This window comes from Ambystoma mexicanum, chromosome 13 (assembly GCF_040938575.1).
Source record: "Ambystoma mexicanum isolate Mex_15411 chromosome 13, UKY_AmexF1_1, whole genome shotgun sequence".
NCBI lineage: Eukaryota > Metazoa > Chordata > Amphibia > Caudata > Ambystomatidae > Ambystoma > Ambystoma mexicanum.
The window spans coordinates 121426057-121449035 of NC_090938.1; the positions used below are offsets into that span (position 1 = coordinate 121426057).

The 22979-nt window shown below is 49.8% G+C and overlaps 1 protein-coding gene across 2 annotated transcripts in view; it reads left to right on the forward strand.

Annotated features, from left to right (window-relative positions):
* The first annotated feature begins 1092 nt into the window (after positions 1–1092).
* PI16 (peptidase inhibitor 16) overlaps positions 1093–22979 on the forward strand; it is a 98462-nt gene continuing 76575 nt past the window's right edge. For both annotated transcript variants that reach the window (XM_069633418.1, XM_069633417.1), the window contains exons 1-2: positions 1093–1313; positions 11113–11340. In XM_069633418.1, coding sequence (XP_069489519.1) covers positions 1152–1313; positions 11113–11340 — 390 coding nt within the window. In that variant the 5' untranslated portion in view covers positions 1093–1151. The remainder of the gene's footprint in view (positions 1314–11112; positions 11341–22979) is intronic.

Sequence of the window (22979 nt, forward strand, 5' to 3'; positions counted from 1 at the left end):
CTGGACTAACTAATAACTCATTTGTAAATTCTTGCATCAGTGCATGATTTAATTTCTGAAATTAACAATTTTTACTACACAGTGCCACCAATAACTTGTGTGCCTAACTCCAAAGCACGTACATTGTGTTTTTTTGTTTTGTTTTCGCTATTAGGTGTCGCTAAGCCAAAATGATTGCATTGGAGTACAGCTAGGGAGAAATACCATATAAGGGGGAGGGGAACAAAGCTTGTAGGTGTTTTGGGGCTTTTTAGCCAACCTTTGACTGCCCATTGCCATGTGAATACCTGTAGCCATTCCCACCTACTTCCTGAGCCTCCCTGCCTAAAACACATCCTTCTGGGATGTGTTTGAGGTAGCTTTATCAAGCCTTACCATTAAACGTTGTGCTGCGAGTGCCTGCCAGTGTTTTTCATAGCAGCCCCTTCTGAGAGTTAAATCACTTAATTGGAGTTGTAAACGCACTACTGGTGCAATAAAAATGTCTTAACCAGGTCTGCCTTCAGCCACTCGATGTATAAGCACTGTACGTGTAAGGAGTCGTGGTCCGTTGAGCGCTCTGGCACGAACTTATCACCCAGTAACATACATGAGAACATTACCCAGGAGGGAGAAGCTAATCCAGACATGGGTGTCACTTTGCATTCTGGGTCCTGGATAGACCCCATTCCAGGCCCAGGACTATACATCCCAGAAAGCCAATTTAGAACAAGGTCTGGACCAGTGCCTCTGGCATGGAACGGATAGGAGTGTGCCCAACGGCCTTCCTCAGTATGTGAGTCAGGTGACGTGGGAGTCCAGTTGCAGTCATCACTGTGCAAAGAGGAAGCACAGGAATAGCATGCACTTTGCGCAAGTTTGCACGGGCAGTGGCACTTTCAGCCAGGGGCTGTTGTGCGGATAATGCGGGTGATACACTGGGAGAGTTGACGGCGTTCCTGGTTTCGTACTAGGCCCCTTAGTACGCCAGCGAGACGGGTCATTTCAGAACAATGCCCGAGATTGGGTGTGCCTCGGGAAAAGCAGAAACACGGGGGGGGCTCCGCCTCCCCATAGTGGACGGCCAGTTCCCGCGGTATATATAGGACACCTCTGGCAAGCAAAGGCACAGGCTTCGACTTGCCAGAGCCAGAAGGACACGGACAGCTACGATGCTCGGCCACAACACGCTCTCGCTGCTGGCGCTGCTGCTGCTCGGGGCCGCGCAGCGGGGCGAGGCCGCGCTCACCCAGGCGCAGATTACGCAGATCACGGACGAGCACAACAAGTGCCGCAGCGGCGTGAGCCCCACGGCCGCCAACATGCGTAAAATGGTGAGTGCGGCGCGAGGCCGCGCAGAGGTCGCCAGGCACCGTATGCGCAGGCGCAACAGATGGGGCACAGCTGCTGCCGACGCCATTTTTTAATGGCTTTATCATTTGATAACCCAAATTCACACGAAGATTGCGGTGTTTCTAAAACATGGAGCACACTTGTTTTTCATGATGGTTTCTGCTTGTGTCATACAGGGAATGGAGCGTTAGCACATTTCTTCTCATGGATCATTTTACACAAAGCTCTGATCCACGGGTAAAAATAGAAACGGGGAAAAGAGTGATTTGGTCTGGGAAGAGGGAAAATAAAAAGGGTGTTCTACTTTTAAAAATGTGAAAGAAAAGGGTCCGAGTTTGTGGCCAATCCTGTTCGCCCATTCCTTCTCAATGGAAGCAGCAACAATAATGCTTCTCGATTAGTTCCACTTTTATTTTTGCAGCAGCCCAACCGCTATGTAATATGCCCGAAAGGGTTAAGTTCAGAAAGGTTCATAGTTGCCCTGCTCGAACAGGTTGATGGCACCAGCTGTTTCGTGGTCCCTCGAATTTCAAACCTTTTAATCGATTTCACCCCTGAGAAGGATGGCAGCCTCATATCCGCTTCAGCGACTGTGAACACGTGCTTATGATGGAAAGGGAAACTAACATTGGCAAAGCCAAGAGTTTTGGATTGCGGGTTGGTATTGGAGCCACACTTTCCAGGCACTCCATGATGGCAAAAGACGGGGAATGGTGTTAGTACATAGGCATGTTACTGAATTGCATGTCAAGTGCATATTTAATGACTCTGCATGAGCCACACCGGTTGACTTTACCAGTGCATGTTTTTAACAGGAAATCAGTGCAGGGAACAGATGCAAGGATATGCATACTGCTCATAAATGAATTGTTTGAAGGCACTCTGGGCAAAGACAGGTGTTTATTACATAAGGAAAGGGTTAGGTAGGAAGACTGATCGTAAAGCTCACCGCTTGACTGAAAGTGAACCCAGAGGATGTGTTTTGGGTGGGGAGGGGCGGGTAGCGGGTGACAAAGGGACTAGCATGATCTGTCCACAGCTGGGCACACATCCTAACAAAATTCACAGGCTCTGTGTCTCTCCTCACATTTCATCTCCTTCCTTTCTTCACTTCCCATGACAATAGTTTTGGCTTATAGGGAGCAATAGCCACAACTAAAAAGTCATTTAATTTGCATTGGGTCCTTGAAATAGGAAATGCAATATTCTCAGTGCTAAAGCAGATTAAAAAAAACACGGAATTTGCAGCTAGAAGTTCAATTCTTCGAATGGGAATCTGACTAAGTGGGGTGTGTTAGGATTGTGAAACTGGGGTGCTCAGGGCGTAGTGTTGAGGCATAGTAGTTTTGAGGCGACTTGACGCTCCTTCACAATGAGGGACCGGTGAATATTTGTGGAATGCCGAATTTTAAAAGGGATAACCAGTGCATATGTACGGGTCATTTTGGTGCAGTCAAAGAGTCCCAAATTCAGAGGCACCAGAGTCTGTAAAGAGCCATCTGTATACGTTGTGCTCTGTATACATGTTACAGCTGTATGACTGTGTGTTTATTTTACATTTTCTGCCACGCTACTAGTCCATAGCATGTAGTGTGTTTGTTGTCATGTGTGCAAAAGGACGGGTTAAATAGTGATGCTTGCTCAACTTCTTCAGGCCTCAGCGCTACACAATTGGCTTGTTTCACTAAGTCTGCAGTATGGACACTTCCCCGTTCCTATCTCCCAGCATGAGAAATATCTCCATTTTGTAGTAGGAATCCCTCATTCCTAGTTTGTTGTGTTCCCATTTTGCTTCATTTTGGCCCGCAGAGTATTCACATCATGGCGGCCCTTCCTCAGAGATATACGTATCCGCTACCTCGATGACTTGCTCCTTTATGCCAAGTGAGAGGAGAGTGCAACAACCTCGGAATGATGTGCGTCCTCTAGTACACATCCGGTCTTTCAGTCAACCTAAAAAAGCCCTTTCTATCTCACTCCAGAAAGCAGAGCTCATTGGGACAGTCTTGCAAATGGAGGGAGGCATTGCTTACCTCGCCCAGAGAGAGTGATAAGTCTTCAGACCACAGATGCTCTCTCCAACCCAAACTCGGGACTCTTGACTGGGAATTTCTTAAAGAGGTTAGGGCTCACAGCATTCAGTGTTTCACGGTCCCGGAAGCAAGACTGTGGATGCAGTTGCTGCAGCGGTCCCTGAGGAGCAAACATCAGGACATTATCCTGGCCATTCCACAGGTCTGTAAGCACATGCTTTGGTGGGCATCCACAACCAACCACTTTTGGTTCAGTGAGGGCAATTTCAACAGCCTAGGCTGTTAGTCACCTTGGTCACAGGGGCACCATTGATGGGATGAGGAGCTCAACAGTAGGATTTCTGAGTGAGGAGCTGTACTTAGAAGTCTAGGGGAAGACCTTCCAGATGGATTTGCTGGAATGCAGGACAGTTTTTCTAGCATTGCAGTCTTTCTTACCATCAATCAGAAGTTCGGCTGTTCAGGTTCTCATGGACAGCACCACTGCATGCACTACGTACATCAACAAGATGGGCGGTGGGGCATTGCTCATGCTGTGTCGGGATGCCACGCCCCAGTGTTTTTTGGCGAACAACAATGAGGTGACATTGACTCACCACACCATCAGTCTACACACTCGGGCAGATATGCTGAGTCCACTCTCAGGATTCTCCCATGAGTGAGAGCTTAACTGGGAGATTATGTAGGAGAGTGTCTCCAAGTTAGGCAGAGGCTTTGTTAGGGTGAACTGGGGGGGATATAGCCCCAGGTCTTTTGGTTGTAGCTCTAGATAGAAGCTCAGGGGCTACAACCAAAAGACAAGCTAGCCCCTAGTCCTGACAGTCCCGACATTAGCGTAGCCCCAGATCTTTTCCAGACCTAGCAACACCCCTGAAGTTAGGGTTTTTCCAGATCGAACAGTTCAGTTCCAACATGATCAAGAAGTGGGAGATCTTCTACACCAGGGAGATTGCTTTAGGGGTGCCTTGGATGATACACTGGAGATTCCTTACAAGTTTGTATATATTCTCTCAATTCTGGCTGAATCCTGTGCAGAGGACGTTGGAGCAGAGCAGAACAACCATGATCTTAATAACTCTGGACTGGGCAAAGCGGACCTGGTACCCAAGTATGCTGGCCGTGCTACTTTGTACTCCCTGGAGGATCCCTTTGCGAAAAGACCTTCTGTTGCCGGCACGCACTAGAGTCCTTAACCAGAATGGCAGGACACTCTACATGCCCGTCTATTGAGAGGTTGATGTGTCAAGGCTACAGTCTCTTCCTTTTACAAGGCCAATCCATAAAGCCCATCTATGCTGCTGTAAATTCACATGTTAGTGTCGTGATAAGTGGCTTAGCCCGTTGTTATGCCCCACTGGTACAGTTCTCGAGTTTCTCCTTTCCTTGGCTAAGCATGGATTACATGTGTAGACCTTAAGAATTTCACTCTTCATTTTTGAGTGAACGGTAAAGCAAGGATCCTGTTTTGCAGTCATTGGGGTCCTTCAGGTTCTTAAAGTTTTATCAAATCATTTTCTTCCAAAACCAATTGTGTTCCTTCCTTGGGACCTCAACCATGTACTAACATTTGTTACCGTAATTCCTTTGGAGCATTTCATAATGTTTTGAATTAATAAAAAAACACTGGCATTGCTCGGTGAAACCCCCCCAAACCTATTTTTGTCAGGATGCCATATCATTAGAGAAGTGGGGCAACCATATACAAGCATACAGCATACAAGCAAATCGGCCATTTCACTGAAGCCAACAGCCTCCTTCACCCTGCCTAATCTGGCTTCAGACCGCTCTGAGGAACAGAGTCCTCTGTAGTGTCAGTTTGGGATGACCTAAAAAGAACAGCGGACGTGGAAGGATGCGCCCTACTCATTCTCCTGGACATCTCTGACACCTTCAATACCATTGACTACACTATTCTAGGAATCAAAGAATGCCCTCACCTGGATCTCCCCTTTCATCTCTAATCGCAAATCATGCTCCTCCACTCTTTCACCTCTACATCCCGACCAGTATCGAAAGGGGTCCCAAAGGGAGCATCCCTATCTCCCCTCCTCTTCAACATCTTTCTGAACCCAGTCCTGCACTCATCCACTCCCAGATTCTCACCTGCTACAACTACGCCGACGATATCCAGATCATCCTTAAAATCCCAAAATTGACAGGCTCCTACCGTCCAGAAAAAATCTTGGATGCACACTGGACACGGATTTATCCCTCTCCCAACACATTAACTCTGTATCCAGAACCTATTTCTTCCAACTACGCATCCTTAGGCGTATCTTCCCATACCTCACGTAGCCTCACTGTTTCTCTGCCATCATCCTCTCCCGCTTAGACTATACAATCTGCCTTTATCTAGGCGCACCAGCGTTTCAGCTAAGGAAACTACAACCAAAATGCCTGCTCATTAGCCTCCCTCCCAGAGAACACATCAGCCCTACTCTAGGAGCTATTCGGTCACTAGTGGTTGACACACTACCTTTAAAGTCATGTGCATCACTCACTGTGCCATCCACAACACCGGCCTGGAATTCCTCCAAGACAAACTCACTCGCTGCCACCCCTCAAGGACACTCAGATCCAGCCCAGCATTCCTCCTAGTTGTCCCACATTACAACTGCACCAGACTGGGCGGCTCCTCCTTTTCCGTCCATACCGCAGATCATCTGGAATTCTCTGCCCCTGCGCATCCGCAACATTGATCGTCACTTAGCATTCAGAAAGGCCCTGAAAACCTGTCTCTTCCCTACCTGCTTAAAACCTTCTTGCACTCTATACTGTTGACATGCGCACAGAAACACTGTCCCAAACTTGACAACACCCCTACCCACGCAAACCTCCACGGATGCCGGAAGCGTTTGCAGCAGCACACCGTGATAAATTCCCCCACCCACCCCCGACTCGTCTCCAGACGATCGTACATCGTCCCTCTGGGCCCCTCTGCCACTACTCAAGCTCTCAATCTAGGGAGACTAGCCAATCGCGTCGAACTTAAAAAGAAAGAAACAACATCGAAGATGAACTCCATCCGAGTTTAAGGTATGTATACCTTGCATCACGTCTGTGGACACAGGCCACATTCACAGCCACCAATCCATGCACCCTAGAATGCAGCCATGGCTATGCAATTGTGGTCTAGCAGCTCACATAGCCATCCACACAGAAACGCCTGACATACCTCTGCCATTAGTATACAGCGACAACCTACGAACAATTTTGGTCTAGCTCGGCACTCATCAAGTCTCTGACACTAGCTCTCTATCCTAAACCACCGACAGCACCCGCCCACGTGCCTGACCTCTAGGATGCTTACTGGAGCCTAGCCAGCCCACCTATGTCCTAACCTGGAAAAATCCACACACACATCCTATAAATTAACTCTTAGAATCTCCCACACATGGACTTCGGTCCCAGAGGGCGGTCCAACCACAAAGCGCATTGAGGCCATACAAATGGGGAAGAGTGCTATATAAATGACAAATACAATACAATACGTAAATCAGGCTTAGTCCTTCACCAAAACTTGCAGTGAACTACGAACTGCTAGGTCAATGGATGTCTGCATGAGATCACAACAAGCAACTCCAAACATGTTTTCATCTCATTGGGCATCATGAGTGAAGTGTAGCTTGGATCTCTAGGCACAGCAGGTTCTGGATCTATGCCTGGGCATATCCGTGCCACCTCGGAGTGAACTGCCTTTCAAGCCTTAACATTCCTACCCCTTGTACTTTGTGTCTTTCAAAGTCCCTTTTCCGGTAGCGGTAACTTTGGCCAACAGTGTTTCAGAGTGTCAAACCATGGTGCTAACTCCTTCTTTCATGGAGTTCACCAAAGAAAAGTGATCAAGGAGAGATTCTGTAGATTAGACCTTAGATGGGTCCTGTAGGTCTATGTCTCCAGATCAAATGCATTTCGGCTTGCTGACCAGGTGTTTGCTAGATTCGCTAGACCCGGGAAAGAGGTGAAAATCTCTAAGCAGACCATTTCGAGATGGATTGCACTGTGCATAAAGACATGCTATGAGTTAAGACATGACCGTTCGAGAGGGCCTATATGCCCATTCTACAGAGGGTCTCTCATAGGGGGAGGTCTGCCAACCCACAACATGGACCCGTATACATACCTTTGGGAAATATTGCCATCTTCAGTCCTGGGCTGGTGATGATCCTAGGGTTGGGAGGTCAGTTCTGCAACATCCCATTAGAGGGGTGCTTACACACCCCATTCCCACCTCCTCTCTTTCATTTGACATGGCTTTGGGAGTCTTTCAAAGATGATGAGTCTAGGCAAGGAATCTATCCGTTATAAGAACAGAAAAACGTTATGTTATTTCTGATGGATACAATGGTTCTTTGGCCAGATTTCTCATTACTTCCTGTCTGCCTTTCTGAATCAAGTGTTTTTATGTAAATTGGTTTGTTTTTTGTAAGTCTTTTTGGTGACAGTTCTGCTGTTTTCCTTACGGTTGTCTGAAAAAAAAGGTGGTACTGAAGGAAATGGCATTGGCTTCTCTGGGCATTTATACAGATGACATCACTCCCAGCACAAAGGGCACCAATGAGACATGCTGGATTTGGCAGAGGACCTGCTTGAAACCACCTGGGGCCTGTTTTAAAACTTTACATCCTTGGCTACATCTGGGGTGGATTTCAAAAATAAGGAATCTGTGGGAGGAATCGCAATGTCCATTAGATAGAAAATTAAAGAATGTGAGTACCTTGTTCTTCATGGGCATTCCACAGTTCTGCATGTCTTAGCAGAAAGTATCAAAACTTCTGGTTGCCTTGGAGGAAAAGTCAATGCATGCTTTCTTGGAGGCATGATTAACTCGTCTCATGGGCTTGCAAATAGAAGCAGTTCTTTTGGAGATGTAAGAATCCTTCTTCCTTTCTTGCAACAACTATGAACTGTTCATGTCCCATGAGCATATGATTGGTCCTTACATAACTCTCTTGGGCAGTGAGACGCAACCGTCTAACTCAGCAGGTGATCGAATAACCCTGTCTTGCTCTTTTGGAAACTCGTCAATCATTCTCAGTCACTTGAAGATTGAATCGAGCCTCGTCCCTCTCTCCAACAATGGGAAAATACTTGTTTTCCTCATTTCGGTATTGTTGCCTAATCATGATGAAGCACATTGCTCATCCTCTGACAAACTGGCCTGCCGCCTGCTCCAAAGGCAATACCGACTCTCTGTCCGCACAAAGAAGTGAGTCCACATTCAAGCCTGTGTCTCTGCGGCATCTAACAACTTGGCCAAACTCTTTAAAATCTGCAAGGAGCTTGCTAGCCCTGCTGCAGTCTCCACCCCTCCTCTCGCCTCCCAGGCTTTTTGCAATGCCCTTGCCTCACACTTTATCTTGAAAGCCCAAGATATGTTGTCCACCCTCTCCTCCACTCTCCCTCCTCTCCCCTCTCCTTCACTGCTTGCTGACTTACCTTCAGATACGCCCCTGCCTCTTACTCCTCCTTTCATCTTTTCTCCACTGATGAGGTCGCTAGACAAGTCCGATCTACGAAAGCCTCATCAAAACAGGTCCATCCCTGTTCCTCTAAAACCATTAAGGACCACATTGACACCCTCGCTCTGGCCATTGCCGACTTCTGCAACCTCTCCTTTGCCTCTGGATCCTTCCCCTCCCTTCTGAAGCACTCCCTTGTGTATTCTCTCCTCAAGAAACCCACAGCTAATCCTTCTTGTCCGGCTAACCATCACCCAATTTCGGTTACTCCCTTTTTGGGTTAGCTCCTGGAAAGCTTGCCATCTCTCTGCTTAACCTTCATTCTGATTCTGTTGTCTCTCTCCATGACCACAATCTGGCTTCAGAACTGCCAGTAGCACGGAAACTGCTCTCATGAACATCCGTGAAGACCTGCTCTCCAACCTTGACTCTAACATTCCCTTTGTCCTCATCCTACTTGATCTCTCCTCTGCTTTCGACACGGTCAACCATACCACCCTGCTCAATCGTCTCTGTGACAACCTGGGTATCACCGATCAGGCTCTGGTCTGGCTGACCTCTTTCCTCTCTGATCGACCCTCCCAAGTACAATTTGGGGCCTTCCTATCTTTTATCTCCCTCTCTACCTGTGGTGTTCCCCAGGGGTCTAATCTCTCGCCCTGGCTTTTCAACCAATACCTGGCAACTCTCGCCTACTGCATCTCCATTTTCTGCTCAAATTTCTAGTGCTATGCTGATGACACCCAACTCGTTTTCAGGCTTCCTTCAGCCACATTCTCCCCTTCCCTCATCTCTGATTGCCTAATCGGCATTCAAAATTGGTGTGCCGCCAACAATTTTTTTTAAATGCCAACAAGACTGAGATCCTCCTCATTGGTAAACCTTCACCAACCTTTCCCGTCCTCCTGCCCCTACCTGCGAGGCTAAGAACCGCAGAGTCATCTTTGACTCTACACTTTCCTTCTCTGCACACATCTCTGACGTCTCCAAAAAGTCAAACTTCTTACTTCACCTTCTTAGAGGTACCCTGCCTTTCCTCTCCTTCCCTCAGAAGCTCACTGTCTCCCTAGCCCTGGTTCTCTCTAGGGTGGACTACTGTAACAGCCTCTTTCTAAATCTACCTGCCTCCACTCTACACCTTTACAACTAATCCAGAACAGGTTTACAAGACTTGTCCTTGGCCTCAAGCCCTGGGATCGTATCTCTCCAGCTCTGAAATCCCTTCATAGGCTCCCAGTGGATGCAAAGATTACATGTAAAACCCTCTGCATTGTCCACAAGGCTTTCTGGGGCCTGGGTCCAAAATACCTTCAACTATCCCCCGTAAATACCTCCTCTCTCGAACTATTCGCTCTTCTACATCTAACTTCCTCAGGGTCAGACGTTTTTCAAAGAAACGAGCTCTAGGTAGATCTCTGTCTTCGGCTGGGGGCTCCCTTTGGAACAGCCTCCCTGCCACTCTGAAACTTGAGGAGAACCATCTCTGGTTCCGGAAGCACCTCAAGACCTTCCTCTTCGCTTCTGCCTTTGCCCCTCTTCTCCCCTGCTGATTTGCTTTCTCTTGCAGCACCGTGCACCTGGCCACCCTCTGTCCTTCGGGCCCAGGTACCTGCTCACCCTGCCACCCTCCTGCACTGCCTCTGGGCCACCCCTTGGCACTGGGATCTGTATCTGTACCCATACAGCCCCCTACCCGCTCTTCTTCTGTACTTATCTGATACACCCTATCAGACTAACCTAGCACTTTGCCACTTGCCGGCTGCACTACCACTGTTTATCGCCTTTATTTATTTTACTTATTATTATATTTTCCGTTCTCTCCTCTGTCCTGCCCTTTCTACTTCTCCCCCTTCCATGCACGTTCCCCCTTTTCCCTTTTCCGGGCACTTACGCGTTCTCAATGTCACTGGGCCTAGTAAGATCGTTGTTTTGTTCTCCCCTGTTCCCCTCCCTTTGCCTGGTCGCGCTCTGAAACTCTTGTGTACGACGAGCGCGATAGAAATAAAATATCATATCATTTCATTTATGTTCTCGTGGAGGTAGGAACGCCCGTGTCAGTCTTCTAATGATAGGATTGAGCCATTTCACTGCCTAGAAAAGGGGGGTCCTCCTTGTTTCTCCTCTATGTATAGCGCGATAGATGCGCGCGCGTGAGCCCTTGACGCATGCCAAAGGCCATTAAGAACGTAGAATGCGCTGCTTCATGATTCGGTGACGCGCTGCTTCAGAAGGCTGCCATGGCCACGTGGCCCGGGACTGAAACACGACTATGTTGTATATTGCAGGTCTACAACGCACCATTGGCGGATCTGGCACAGAGCTATGCAGAGAAATGCATCTATGCTCACAACCCAGCTAATGGCGGCAACGGCGAAAACATATGCGCCACAACCAACGCAAATCTGGATGTGGCTGCGTGTGTCCAGCAGTGGTGCAATGAGAAACAAGACTACAACCTCGAAACTCGGGCATGTACTCCACCGGGGGACGGGACGTGTGGCCACTACACCCAGGTAGGCGCTTTCTTTCTCGAGACCTCATTTTTGGGGGGACATTTGGAAATGAAACTATTTTGCATGGATTGTATGTACGATATGTATTGGCATGCTGACTACCGATTATCTATTTCTATTTGGACGTTTTTCTTTTTGTTTTGTGAAAAGGTTTGTACAATTAACCGTAACGCAATAGAAAATAGATTATATCAAGTTGTTGCTTTTGAATTTGAAGGCTTTTTTTGGAATGCATTTCTTTCATACCTATTGAAACATTTAATGGTAGTTCTATATCCAATGAAAGACGTTCAGCATGGCGCAGTTGTCTAATATTTGGGGCAAAAGACGGCTTAATAAACTGCAACAATAACTTGACCACTTACAAAAGCAATAGAGTTGCATCCGACTATGTTTAAACTCATTTTGAATATGTTTTTACTAAGGATTCCATACATTTCTGCTAGAGCACTCAGGAGTCTAACAGGTAGAATAGTTATCACATAGCAACCCACGCGTATTATTCCCCCTCCTCTGAAGCAGGCTATCTCTAGTATACAAGAAATACACCAAGCTACTGGCACAACCATGAACCAGTAGTCACCCGGAAGCAGTGCTTAATTAGTAAAATAAATAAGAGCCAGGGCCCAAATATATTCTAGCGCTCCTGTGACACTGCACGTGGGAATTTCCCCACCACTGCTGTCTCGGGAGGATAGCTCGAGGGCAACGTGCTCGCCTTGGAAGCAAGACGACACAGAGCAACACAGGTTTGATCTCCGGATCCGCGCTTAGAAACCTCTGGGTATTAAACACGTTATAAATAACTAATCATATCATATCGCAGCACCCATAGCTGCTCCTCACAGTGTCGACTATTTGGGGTTACACTACAGATGCACTGACTATCACCACTTCATAATTAAACTGGTGAGTCTGAGACACTATGTGCCAGGGCTGAAAAATAAGCACCAGGGCTGATCCCTGGCAATCACCCCCACAAATTAAGCACTGCCCTGAAGAAGGGAGTGAGGGAAAGTGTCTGAGCTAGCATTCAAGCCGACGTAGGGCCCGCTGCCTGCTTGGGCAGCAAAACATATTTGCTTTTAGCTTTGATGAAAGCCAAAAAGGGTCCCAAGTCCTAAAAACGGAGGCAGCCTGTTATAAAAGGAATACGTCAGGTTTCCAATGAAGCCATTCAAGATGTGAACTATGACATGACATATGATATAAAGCACCAATAGTGCACGGGTGCATGTAAAACTTCACAGCTTTTCAAAATGTACTTAATTTGTAAAAGATTGCATTTTTTGGGGCCCTATATACACATAAAACCGTCTCTTTTACCAGACGACCTTGATATAGAATGCAATGCAAATAGATGGGCATTAAAAACAATCGTTTTTTCAATAACATAGAGGGATAGCCCAGGTACACTTCCGAAGAGGCTCTTTGAGAGGGTAAGTAGGAGGTGCTGAGAGTAGTTGGTCCCACTACTCCAAGGGGTCGACGCGCCCTTGCAGGCCTTCTTGGTATGATACAAAAGCAGGGGTCCGACGAGACAACAGCAGGGTCCGGGTGCAACACCTTCCAGTGCATCTCCGGTGGTTCCACAAGTCTGCTCTTTCGTTCAGGATACTTGGCTCCTTCTGTAGTTTATGTGAACTTCAGGTGATTGACCTGGAATGGATCTTATCCAAGATTCGTTTTGCGCTCAAATTTAGGATTACCAATGGAAAGTCTGCTCTATTGCATGCAATCTTGCATGCAATCGGGGCCCACAGTGGTTGCATTCATTCAGGCCTACCAGACATACTGGCACCAGGAGTGTGGATAGGGGACCAGACAGTCCCAAACCTCTTCCTGGGCACTAGCACACGTGACATGCAGGAGCCCGCGAAAGATGTGGTTTTCGCGGGAGGCTGCATGCCCAAATAGGGAATACCCGGGTCTCTCAACGTGAGGGAAGGCAAAGGGACAAAAAGGTCAAAGGACAGAACAAAAGACTTCATGGCACGGCCATTTCGGCACTGGCCACAGTCTTGGGCCAAACGTGGGAAACGCGGTATGGTCCATAAAAACAAAGTAAAAATACTTTTAAAAGTAAACTGCTGGCACCAGTTTGTCCTAGGCACACTTGTACAAACACCAACAAATCCTTTGAGGGTGGCTAGGGCCATAAAACAAAAGCTGCCCTATAGGTGGTACTGTAAGGTACTTGGTAAATAGATAAAAAGTTACCAAGAAATGGCAACATAGTCGAAGACTAACGGAAACATAGATTCCCATTACTGACAGCCTGAAGGATGTGCCAGTCTTCCCATAACAAATTAGCAAAAGCCCAGAAGAGTGCAGCTGAAGGCTGTGCTCCACTGGTAAAAGTCAGGTTAGGTAAGCCAAACAAAAGCAAAAAGTATGGGGGCTCCATAAATGAAGGGAAAACTTTCCTAACAATCAGTCCATTCACCTTCCACTCGTTTAATTTGGAGCTTAGCCAATATAAAAATAAGAAAAAGATGGCTCATTTATTTCTTCATTGTACAATTCAGTCAGACATCTCGGCATTGCATTCATTTTGGCTGTACTAGTTACTCTTCCATATGCCGCAACTGATTATGTTAGTTAATATCACACGAGAATCTCCCCATTCTGACTACATTGCATAACAATCCTACTCATACGTGCCGTCCCCTTTCCTCCATCCTTGTGGGCGTCCCCCAGAATGGGGACAGTACCAGAACCTTTTGGCAGTGAAAAATATGAGCTTCCCCACATGGGGACAGTAGGAGGCTTTACGAGATTTGCATCCTGCGATCGTTTCTTCCCGGCCTCAGACCCCCATGCACTCTGCCTTGAGTGCTTGGGGCCCGATCATCGTTGGGATGCACGCGCAGCGTGCAGGTCCCTTGCACATTGTTAAATGAACAATCGGCTTTCTCGCTGGAGGGAAATCTTCCACATTTCACTGCATGGTCATCTGAAGGGCACCCCAGCCCGGAGACTTCTACCCAGGATCTCCGGCTGGGAGGGGTAATCCAGACTCTAGCACCGATGGAAGCCCTGAGTCCACTAAGGCTACCGGCTCCCTTGTCAAGAAGCCCAGGGGCCTCTTCCGGGCCAGCCACTGAGGGGTGCTCCAGCTCTTCTTCTGCACCAGGGTGCTAGGGGCTTTCGAGCTCCAGTTCCAGGCGCAAGCCTGAGGTGGTGTCCCATACGACTACAAGCTCTACGGCCACTCCGAGGTCATTTCAAAGGGGACAAATCGACTTCCAGGCTGCTGGATGAGGGCCCTCAGCCTACCAGAGCCCTCTCTGAGGTTGGCGCTTCTGCTTCAGAGTCGGGTCGTAAACAACCCCCAACCATGTCGGACCCAGCACGGGTCCGGGGGTCTTCGCGCCTTACCTCACAGGGCATGGTGCCAGCTCCCAAAGTGGCAGACAAGCACGCGACAGAGCCTGCACATCGGTGGCCATCTTAGATTCCAACAAAAGGCCTCCAACGGCCCCCTCGCCCTCAGAAAGGGCAGCTTAGGGCGGTTCCAGTCCTCTTCCCTCAGGCCCTCAGGCCTCTGGCAGGTTGGTCCCCTCAGGGATATCTTTACTCCTGCCAGCCGTTTGGATATCCTTCCCAGGTGCCTAGGTGTGCCGAACCAGACAGGTGGCTCAGCGCGTCTGAGGGCTGGGCTCCTTCCTTGTGTGCCAATGCTGCAGCCTGCAAGGATCGATTTTCTCTTTTATTTTTTGCGTTTCCTTCTGCTTATGCTCTCTCACAAAATGGCATGATTTCTTAAGGTGCTCATCAAAGAGGTGGCCACCCAAGTGTTGCCCCCAAGACAGCCCCATTTGGAACCCCCACCAGCTCTGCCAGGGGTTCTGGTCCTGCAGCCAGTGGCCACCCCGGTCCTGGTTCCCCTCCTCCTCTGGCTCCAGTGCCCACTCCGCCGCCTCCACCCCCTCCACGGCCTACGCCCTTGCCGCAGGCTCCCATTGCTCAGACCCAGCCTCCACACTGTATGGATCAAGGGGCGCTTCCTCCGGCACCTCTGCAGCAGGATACGGACTCCCCTCCCACAGATCAGAACGGGGATGATGAAGACGTGCAAGAGAAACCCTCCGCTTCAGTCAAGGCCTTTCATGACCGTCTTGAGGGCCTAGCAGAGTTCCTAGTCATGCCCCATCCTGAACAGGCCCCTCAAGAACCATTGGGGCTGGCAGCAGTCTTGGCCCTGCGTGCCACAGGGTGTTCGGGCAACCCTCTGCAAGAAGACATTGGGCCTCATTAGGAGTCCGGCGGTAGCTGTGCCCTTATTAAGGGCACGTCTGCCGCTGGTAATTATTTTTTACCGGGCCCATGGAATGGGCAATTACCGGGTCATGCCGACCTTGGCGGACCCGGGAATTGCCCATTCCATGGGCCCGGTAAAAATTGATCCCCATTCGAGCCCCATAGGGCTCAATGGGAATGGGGAGGGAGCTAACAACGGGCCCGTTAATAACGGGCCCGTTGTGAGCTCCCTGGTCCCCTTGCGGGACCCGGAAAGGACGTCTGGTTTAGTAGACGGGTCCCGCGAGGCAACCTCGTAATAGGGCGGAGTGGGTTTAACGGCACCAGCACCATTACCAGTGCCGTTAAACCCATTCGGCCCCTCTTCGTAATGAGGCCCATCCTTTCTTTAGCCAGGAAGGTCTGGGAAAAGCCTCAGGCCAACGCTCAGATATTCAAAAAGTTGGATGGCTGCTTTTGACTCCCAGAGGGGAAGCCAGTCCTACTAGCGTCCCACTCTTAGCCCCACTCTCCAGTCGTGGTGGCTGCTTCTCTATACTCAAAGCCTTATTCTTCTTCATCTGTGGCCGGCGCCGCTTCCAAGGTGCTCGACTCTTTGGGCAAGAGAACGTACCTCAACGCCGTCCTTCACCTCCCCCAGGCTAACGCCGATGTCATCCTCGCAGCGGTGAACCAGAAATTGTGGAGGGAGGTAGAGGATCTTCTTCCATGTTTACCCCTGGAGAGTTAAGCCTCCTTCAAGGCAGGTCTAGCTGAGGCATGCTCGGTCGCGCAGAGACTTATGGTGGAGTCCACAGTCTCCCGCATCGACACAGCCAGCAGGGACCTCTGCTTGGGTGTCGCGATGAGGCGGACTGCCTGGATGCACGTGACAAAGTTTTCCTCAGAGGTACAGGACAGGATCCTCGACCTCCCTCTTGATTTTTTTCCACTCGTCAACAGACAAGTTAACCAAACAGAAGACGTCTACCCAGACTGCGAAGTCCTTGGTGATCCTAATGAAGCCGGGGTAGAAATCCTTTCAACAGAATCAAGCCAGGTCGGACTTAAAGCCGCGTTCATTCAGCGCTTTTAAGTGGTTTTGTGACCATAGAGCTTGCCAGCCAGACAGGTCACCCAGCGAGCACAGGAGGAAACGGCAAAGAATTTTGCAGGGCCTCGGGTGGGGGGGATTCGCTCCCACTCCTCCACTCCTCCCTCAGATGGTAGAAAACAATGAAGTTGTGGTTAGGGATCACTGTTCTCCTGTGGGGGGCAGCTGGCTCTGTTCTTGACCAGTTGCAGGCGTTTTGTCTTGAATCCCTATATTCTATCAGTGGTCTCCATGGGGTTCAGTCTTCCTCTTCCTTCTCCCATTCCTTCTTCCCCATCGTTGTTGGAGATAGGGCCACTTGCGCTACCCTGGGGGATCCTGCTCCTGTGGCATATGCACGCATTGGAAACAGTTCCTCCTCTAGACAGGGGGGGTCCGTCTACTATTCCAGGATTTTGCAATGCCTAAGAGCAATCAGGCAGGCCTGAGGGTAGTCATGGTTCTTTCTTTTCTCAACCTGTCTTTACCCCTTGAATGCTTCAAAATGATAACACCTGCTGACATAACGGAATCTCTGTGCGCAGGAGACTGGATGTCTTCCTTAGACCTAAAAGATGCGTACCTACACTTCCCCATCTTCCAAACGCATCGGAAGCTCCTGCGGTTCACGATCATTTGTATTTATTTATTCATTGTGCATTTATTAGGCGCTTATACAGTAAGTAAATTCTGTTTCAAAGCACCCACAGGGCATCAGGGAGGGAACATGCGATAGAAAGCAATGAACACAGTGGAAGATAAAGATGAACCTATTATGCTTTGTGAGTATTCAGAACGTGCAAGTGCAGCAAGAGAAGGGAAGTGGGGTGGGGTTAAGTGCTAGAATGTCCGTGCTCGTGGGTGAGCAGCAGATGAAGTGCATAGTGTGGTAAGTGCTATGCGCCCTAGATAATGTCACACCATTTCCAATACAGGGTGCTACCGTTTGGCCTCAATTCGACTCATGCGTGTTCAAAAATCTTATGAATGGTGGTGCTGGCCTTCTTCAATCGGAGGGCCACCACCTATAGCCTTATCTGCATGACTGGCTGGTGAGGGCCACCTCTCCCGAAGGGGCTCTACACTCCTGCGAACGATTGGAGGATGTGCTGCACCAACTGGGGTTTTCCCTCAACCAGCGTAAGTCACAGTGAAGCCCCTCAGTGGACCTCGTGTTTCTCGCCTCCCTCCAAATCAATCATCCCAACCTCACCCTCCTTGGAGACTTCAACATATGGCTCGACAACCCCACCAACCCTATGACCCACGCCCTGGTTGACGGTCTAGATGCAATTAACCTCCAACCCCACATAAACGGCCCGACTCACTTTAAAGGACACACTCTCGATGCCATCTTTAGCTCCAATACCCTGATTCACCTAAAGCCCCCCACCCCTATCATCTGGTCCGATCATTTTATTCTCTCGTTCACCATCCACTCTCCCAGCCCCCTTCCCATACGCACATCTGAGCCTCCGAACCTACGCAAGTGCTGGAAAAAACTAAAAATCACCCAAGACCTAGCCGAGGCACTCCTCCAGTCTCGACCACCTACCTACCGTCCCCACAACCATCTAACGCCTGAAGCCTTTGACTCATGGCTCAATGCATCGCTGACACGACTCACTCCCCTGTGCAAACCATCATCCCGCCTTGGCCCTTTTCCCAGATGGTTCACTCCTGAGTTAAAAACCACTAAACGGCATTACAAATACCTTGAACGCAATTGGCGGAAAGAGAAAACCCAAGAGAGCAAGACCACCTTGGCCCGACAATTGTATCAGTACAAGGCCGAAATCCGGAAAGCAAAAAAAGCCCACTACAACACCCGAATCCTAAACTCCAAAAACCCAAGCAAAGAACTCCACAAAATCATCTCAGAATTTACCAATCCAGCTTGTAACACAACCATCCCGACCCCGTCACAATCACTGTGTGATTCACTCTCCCTCCACTTTTACACCACGGCCATTGAAAGGACTAAAACTCTAAACACCAAATTGGCTCTCCTACAACCAACTGACACTCCGCCGCCCGCACCGGCCAGCCCCTCACCTGCGACCTCAACGCAACCAACGTTCGAATCCTTTAGTCCATTATCACCAGAGCAATTTCTCAAACTTCTATCTGCCCGCAAACCATCTGGATCACCACTAGACCCTTGCCCAGCCAAAACTCTTAAAGGAATTTTTGCCTCCACCTGCGCAGGGGAGCACGCAAGATCTATCATAAACGACTCCCTCTCCTCCGGTATATTTCCCGAGGCATTCAAAATGGTATACGTCAAACCTCTAATAAAAAAATCTTCGCTCGACCCTAACGACGTCAAAAACTACCGCCCAATCTCAAACACCAGATTCCTTGCCAAACTCATTGACCAAACCGTCTACTCCCAACTAAATGCCTTTGTCGACGCCAATAACCTCCTAGACCCTGCTCAATCAGGTTTCAGATCACGTCACGGAACCGAAACCACCCTAACGTCGATCTGGGACGACCTCAAAATGACAGCAGACGCCGCAGGATGCGCAGCACTAATCCTCCTTGACCTATCCGCTGCCTTTGACACGATCAATCACTCAATCCTCCTAGACCGCCTCCACTCCCTAGGAATCCGTGGAACCGCTCTTAAATGGATAGCCTCTTTCCTCAAAGACAGGCACCAAATAACTACACTCTCCAGCTTTACCTCCCAAGCTCGACCAGTCGACACGGGAGTCCCTCAAGGAGCATGTCTATCTGCCCTGCTGTTCAATCTCTACCTGATCACCCTCCCGCCAATAATTCGCTCACACAACATCATATGTTACAACTACGCCGACGACACCCAACTAATCTTAAAATTCCTGAACTCGAAACCCAACTCCCGACCCGACCTGGCAGCCTGCCTCCTTAACATTGACCGCTGGATGACCCAAAGCCACCTCCTGCTAAACCCCGCCAAAACAGAAATCATGGTGTGCGGCAACTCCGATCTTCTTCCGCACCCTCTTCCCTGGCCACCCGCCATGGGCAACTCACCAACCCCCTCCAACACAGTGAAAAATCTTGGATGCACCCTAGACTCCGGCCTAACACTCTCGCGCCAAGTCAATAATGTCTCAAAGTCCTGCCACTACCACCTTAAAACCCTCAGGCGCATCTTTCCATACCTCTCATTTCCGAACAGAGTCTCTGCCGTCCAATCAATCGTTATATCCAGACTGGACTACGGAAACCCCCTATACCTCGGAATCCATGCCTACCAGCTGAATAAACTCCAAAGAGCACAAAACGCGGCAGCCAAAATGCTGCTTGCGCTAGGTCCAAGAGACCACGTATCCCCAGCCCTCAAGACACTGCACTGGCTTCCAGTAGCCCGTAGGGTGGCTTTCAAAACCTTATGCCTCACCCATCGAGCACTGCATAAAACTGGACCTCAATATCTTCAAGAAAAACTAATACCATATCATCCCTCTCGCACCCTAAGATCAAGCTCAGCCGGCCTCCTAACTATTCCTAAGACAAACTCAATCAGGATAGGCGGAACATCATTCTCAGCCCAAGCTCCAACCCTGTGGAACTCGCTCCCACCCCACATCCGCCTAACTGAGGACTTAACGTGCTTCCGCAAACTACTGAAAACCTGGCTCTTCCCCTAAAACCAACCGGCTTCCAAACTAGCACCATCACACCGACCTATTGAGGGGAAGAGTGTCGAGGGCGGATGAGTGTCGAGGGCGGATGAGTGTCGAGGGCGGATGAGTGTCGAGGGCGGATGAGTGTCGAGGGCGGATGAGTGTCGAGGGCGGATGAGTGTTGAGAGCGGATGAGTGTTGAGAGCGGATGAGTGTTTAGAGCGGATGAGTATTGGGAGCGGACGAGTGCTGAGGGCGGACGAGTGCTGAGGGCGGACGAGTGTTGAGGGCGCATGAGTGTTGAGGGCGCATGAGTGTTGAGGGCGAATGCGTGTTGAGGGCGAATGCGTGTTGAGGGCGCATGAGTGTTGAGGGCCCATGAGTGTTGAGGGCCCATGAGTGTTGAGGGCCCATGAGTGTTGAGGGGAGGGCCCATGAGTGTGGAGGGCGGCCGGGTGTGGAGAGCGGCCGGGTGTGGAGGGTGGCCGGGTGTGCAGGGCGGCCTGGTGTGGAGGGCGGCCGGGTGTAGTGAGTGAAGACATGTGTGGAGAGAAGACGTGTGTGGAGAGAAGACGTGTGTGGAGAGAAGACGTGTGTGGAGAGAAGACGTGTGTGGAGAGAAGACGTGTGTGAGAGAAGACGTGTGTGGCGAGAGGACGTGTTGTGGCGAGAGGACGCGTTGTGACGAGAGGACGTGTGTAGCGAGAAGACGTGTGTAGCGAGAGGACGTGTGTGGCGAGAGGACGTGGGTGGCGAGAGGACGTTGGTGGCGAGAGGACGTGGGTGGCGAAGTGTACCCAATTTCATTTAGAAGTGTTCCCAACTGCATTTAGAGGACGTGGGTGGCAAAAGGACATGTGGTGGCAAAAGGACGTGTTGTGGCGAGAGGACGTGTTGTGGCGAGAGGACGTGTGTGGCGTGAGGACGTGTGTGGCGAAAGGACATGTGTAGCGAGAGGACGTGTGTGGCGAGAGGACGGGTGGAGGGCTGACGAATGTGCAGAACGCACGAATTGCTTAACTGCATGAGGTCCATATTATACCTAGAATGCATGGATCCTTTAAAAGATCATACCTCATATCACACCCCACGCTTACTCTCTCCTTACACCACCACCCAACTAGAACACAGAGATACTATGACACCATTCGGTATATCTGTTCTCATATCAACATCTGACGCCGCTCACTCCACATCACTCTATGTAATCACTGCTGGTCTCGAAGACGTGTGTGAGAGAAGACGTGTGTGGCGAGAGGACGTGTTGTGGCGAGAGGACGTGTTGTGGCGAGAGGACGTGTTGTGGCGAGAGGACGCGTGTGGCGAGAGGACGTGTGTGGCGAGAGGACGTGGGTGGCGAGAGGACGTGGGTGGCGAGAGGACGTGGGTGGCGAGAGGACGTGGGTGGCAAAAGGACATGTGGTGGCAAAAGGACGTCTTGTGGCGAGAGGACGTGTTGTGGCGAGAGGACGTGTGTGGCGTGAGGACGTGTGTAGCGAAAGGACATGTGTAGCGAGAGGACGTGTGTGGCGAGAGGACGGGTGGAGGGCCGACAAATGTGCAGAACGCACGAATTGCTTAACTGCATGAGGTCCATATTATACCTAGAATGCATGGATCCTTTAAAAGATCATACCTCATATCACACCCCACGCTTACTCGCTCCTTACACCACCACCCAACTAGAACACAGTTCTATGACACCATTCGGTATAACTGTTCTCATATCAACATCTGACGCCACTCCACATCACTCTATGTAATCACTGCTGGTCTCGCACCCCCAGCCAGGCGTTCTCCTCAGGCCTTACGCTGCCACTCTCGGTCTGGATAATTCCTGCCAGATTCGAACACATACTCCTGACCTCTCAGCCACCACACCTACCGCTATGAAGCAGCTTCCACAGGAATTTTAGCACCAGCTGCACACATACCAGATGCGCACTCGCACCTATTGGACCCTCTCTCCTCCCTCTACTGACAAGAACTTCGGTTCCCAAGGGCGTTCAACCTACCAGCGCCTTCAGACCATACCAATGGTATATAAGGCGCTATATAAGTGCAAAATAACATAACATAACATAACATAACAAGAGTCAGGTGGGACACAGTTGTTCAATGGTTTTCCCCACAGCCGACAGGCTAAATTCCCTCCAGAGGGCGGTGTGCCACTTTCTATCCAACTCGACTACCTCAGTGTGGTGGTTCCAACACCTACTGCGGCTCGTGTGTTCTGATCGTTTGACACGCAAGGCTCAAAATGAGACTTTTCCAGCTCCAGCATACGTCTACTTGGGACCAGGAGACAGGGTTGCAGTCGTACAGGCTGCCCATTCCCCCGGCTCTTGTCCCAGACCTTTGCTGGTGGCTCCTCAACAGCAATGTAGCAGTGGAGCCCACTTCTCTCAGTCGGAGCCAACTCTGGTGGTGATGACGGATTCTTCCCTCTAGGGTTGGGGACCGACGCTGGCCGCTTACTCCATTCACGGCTCTTGTTCCAGGGCGGCGGCCCGCCTTCATATCAATCTTTTGGAGCTCAATGGTGGGCCAAGCTCTTAGGGCTTTTTTACTTCTCATCAGGGGCAAGGTGGTCCTGGTCAGGACCGACCATTCAACAACGATGTTCTGCCTCAGGCAGGAGGGACCACGTCTCCTCTGCTCTGCATGGAGGCAGTTTCCATCTGGGA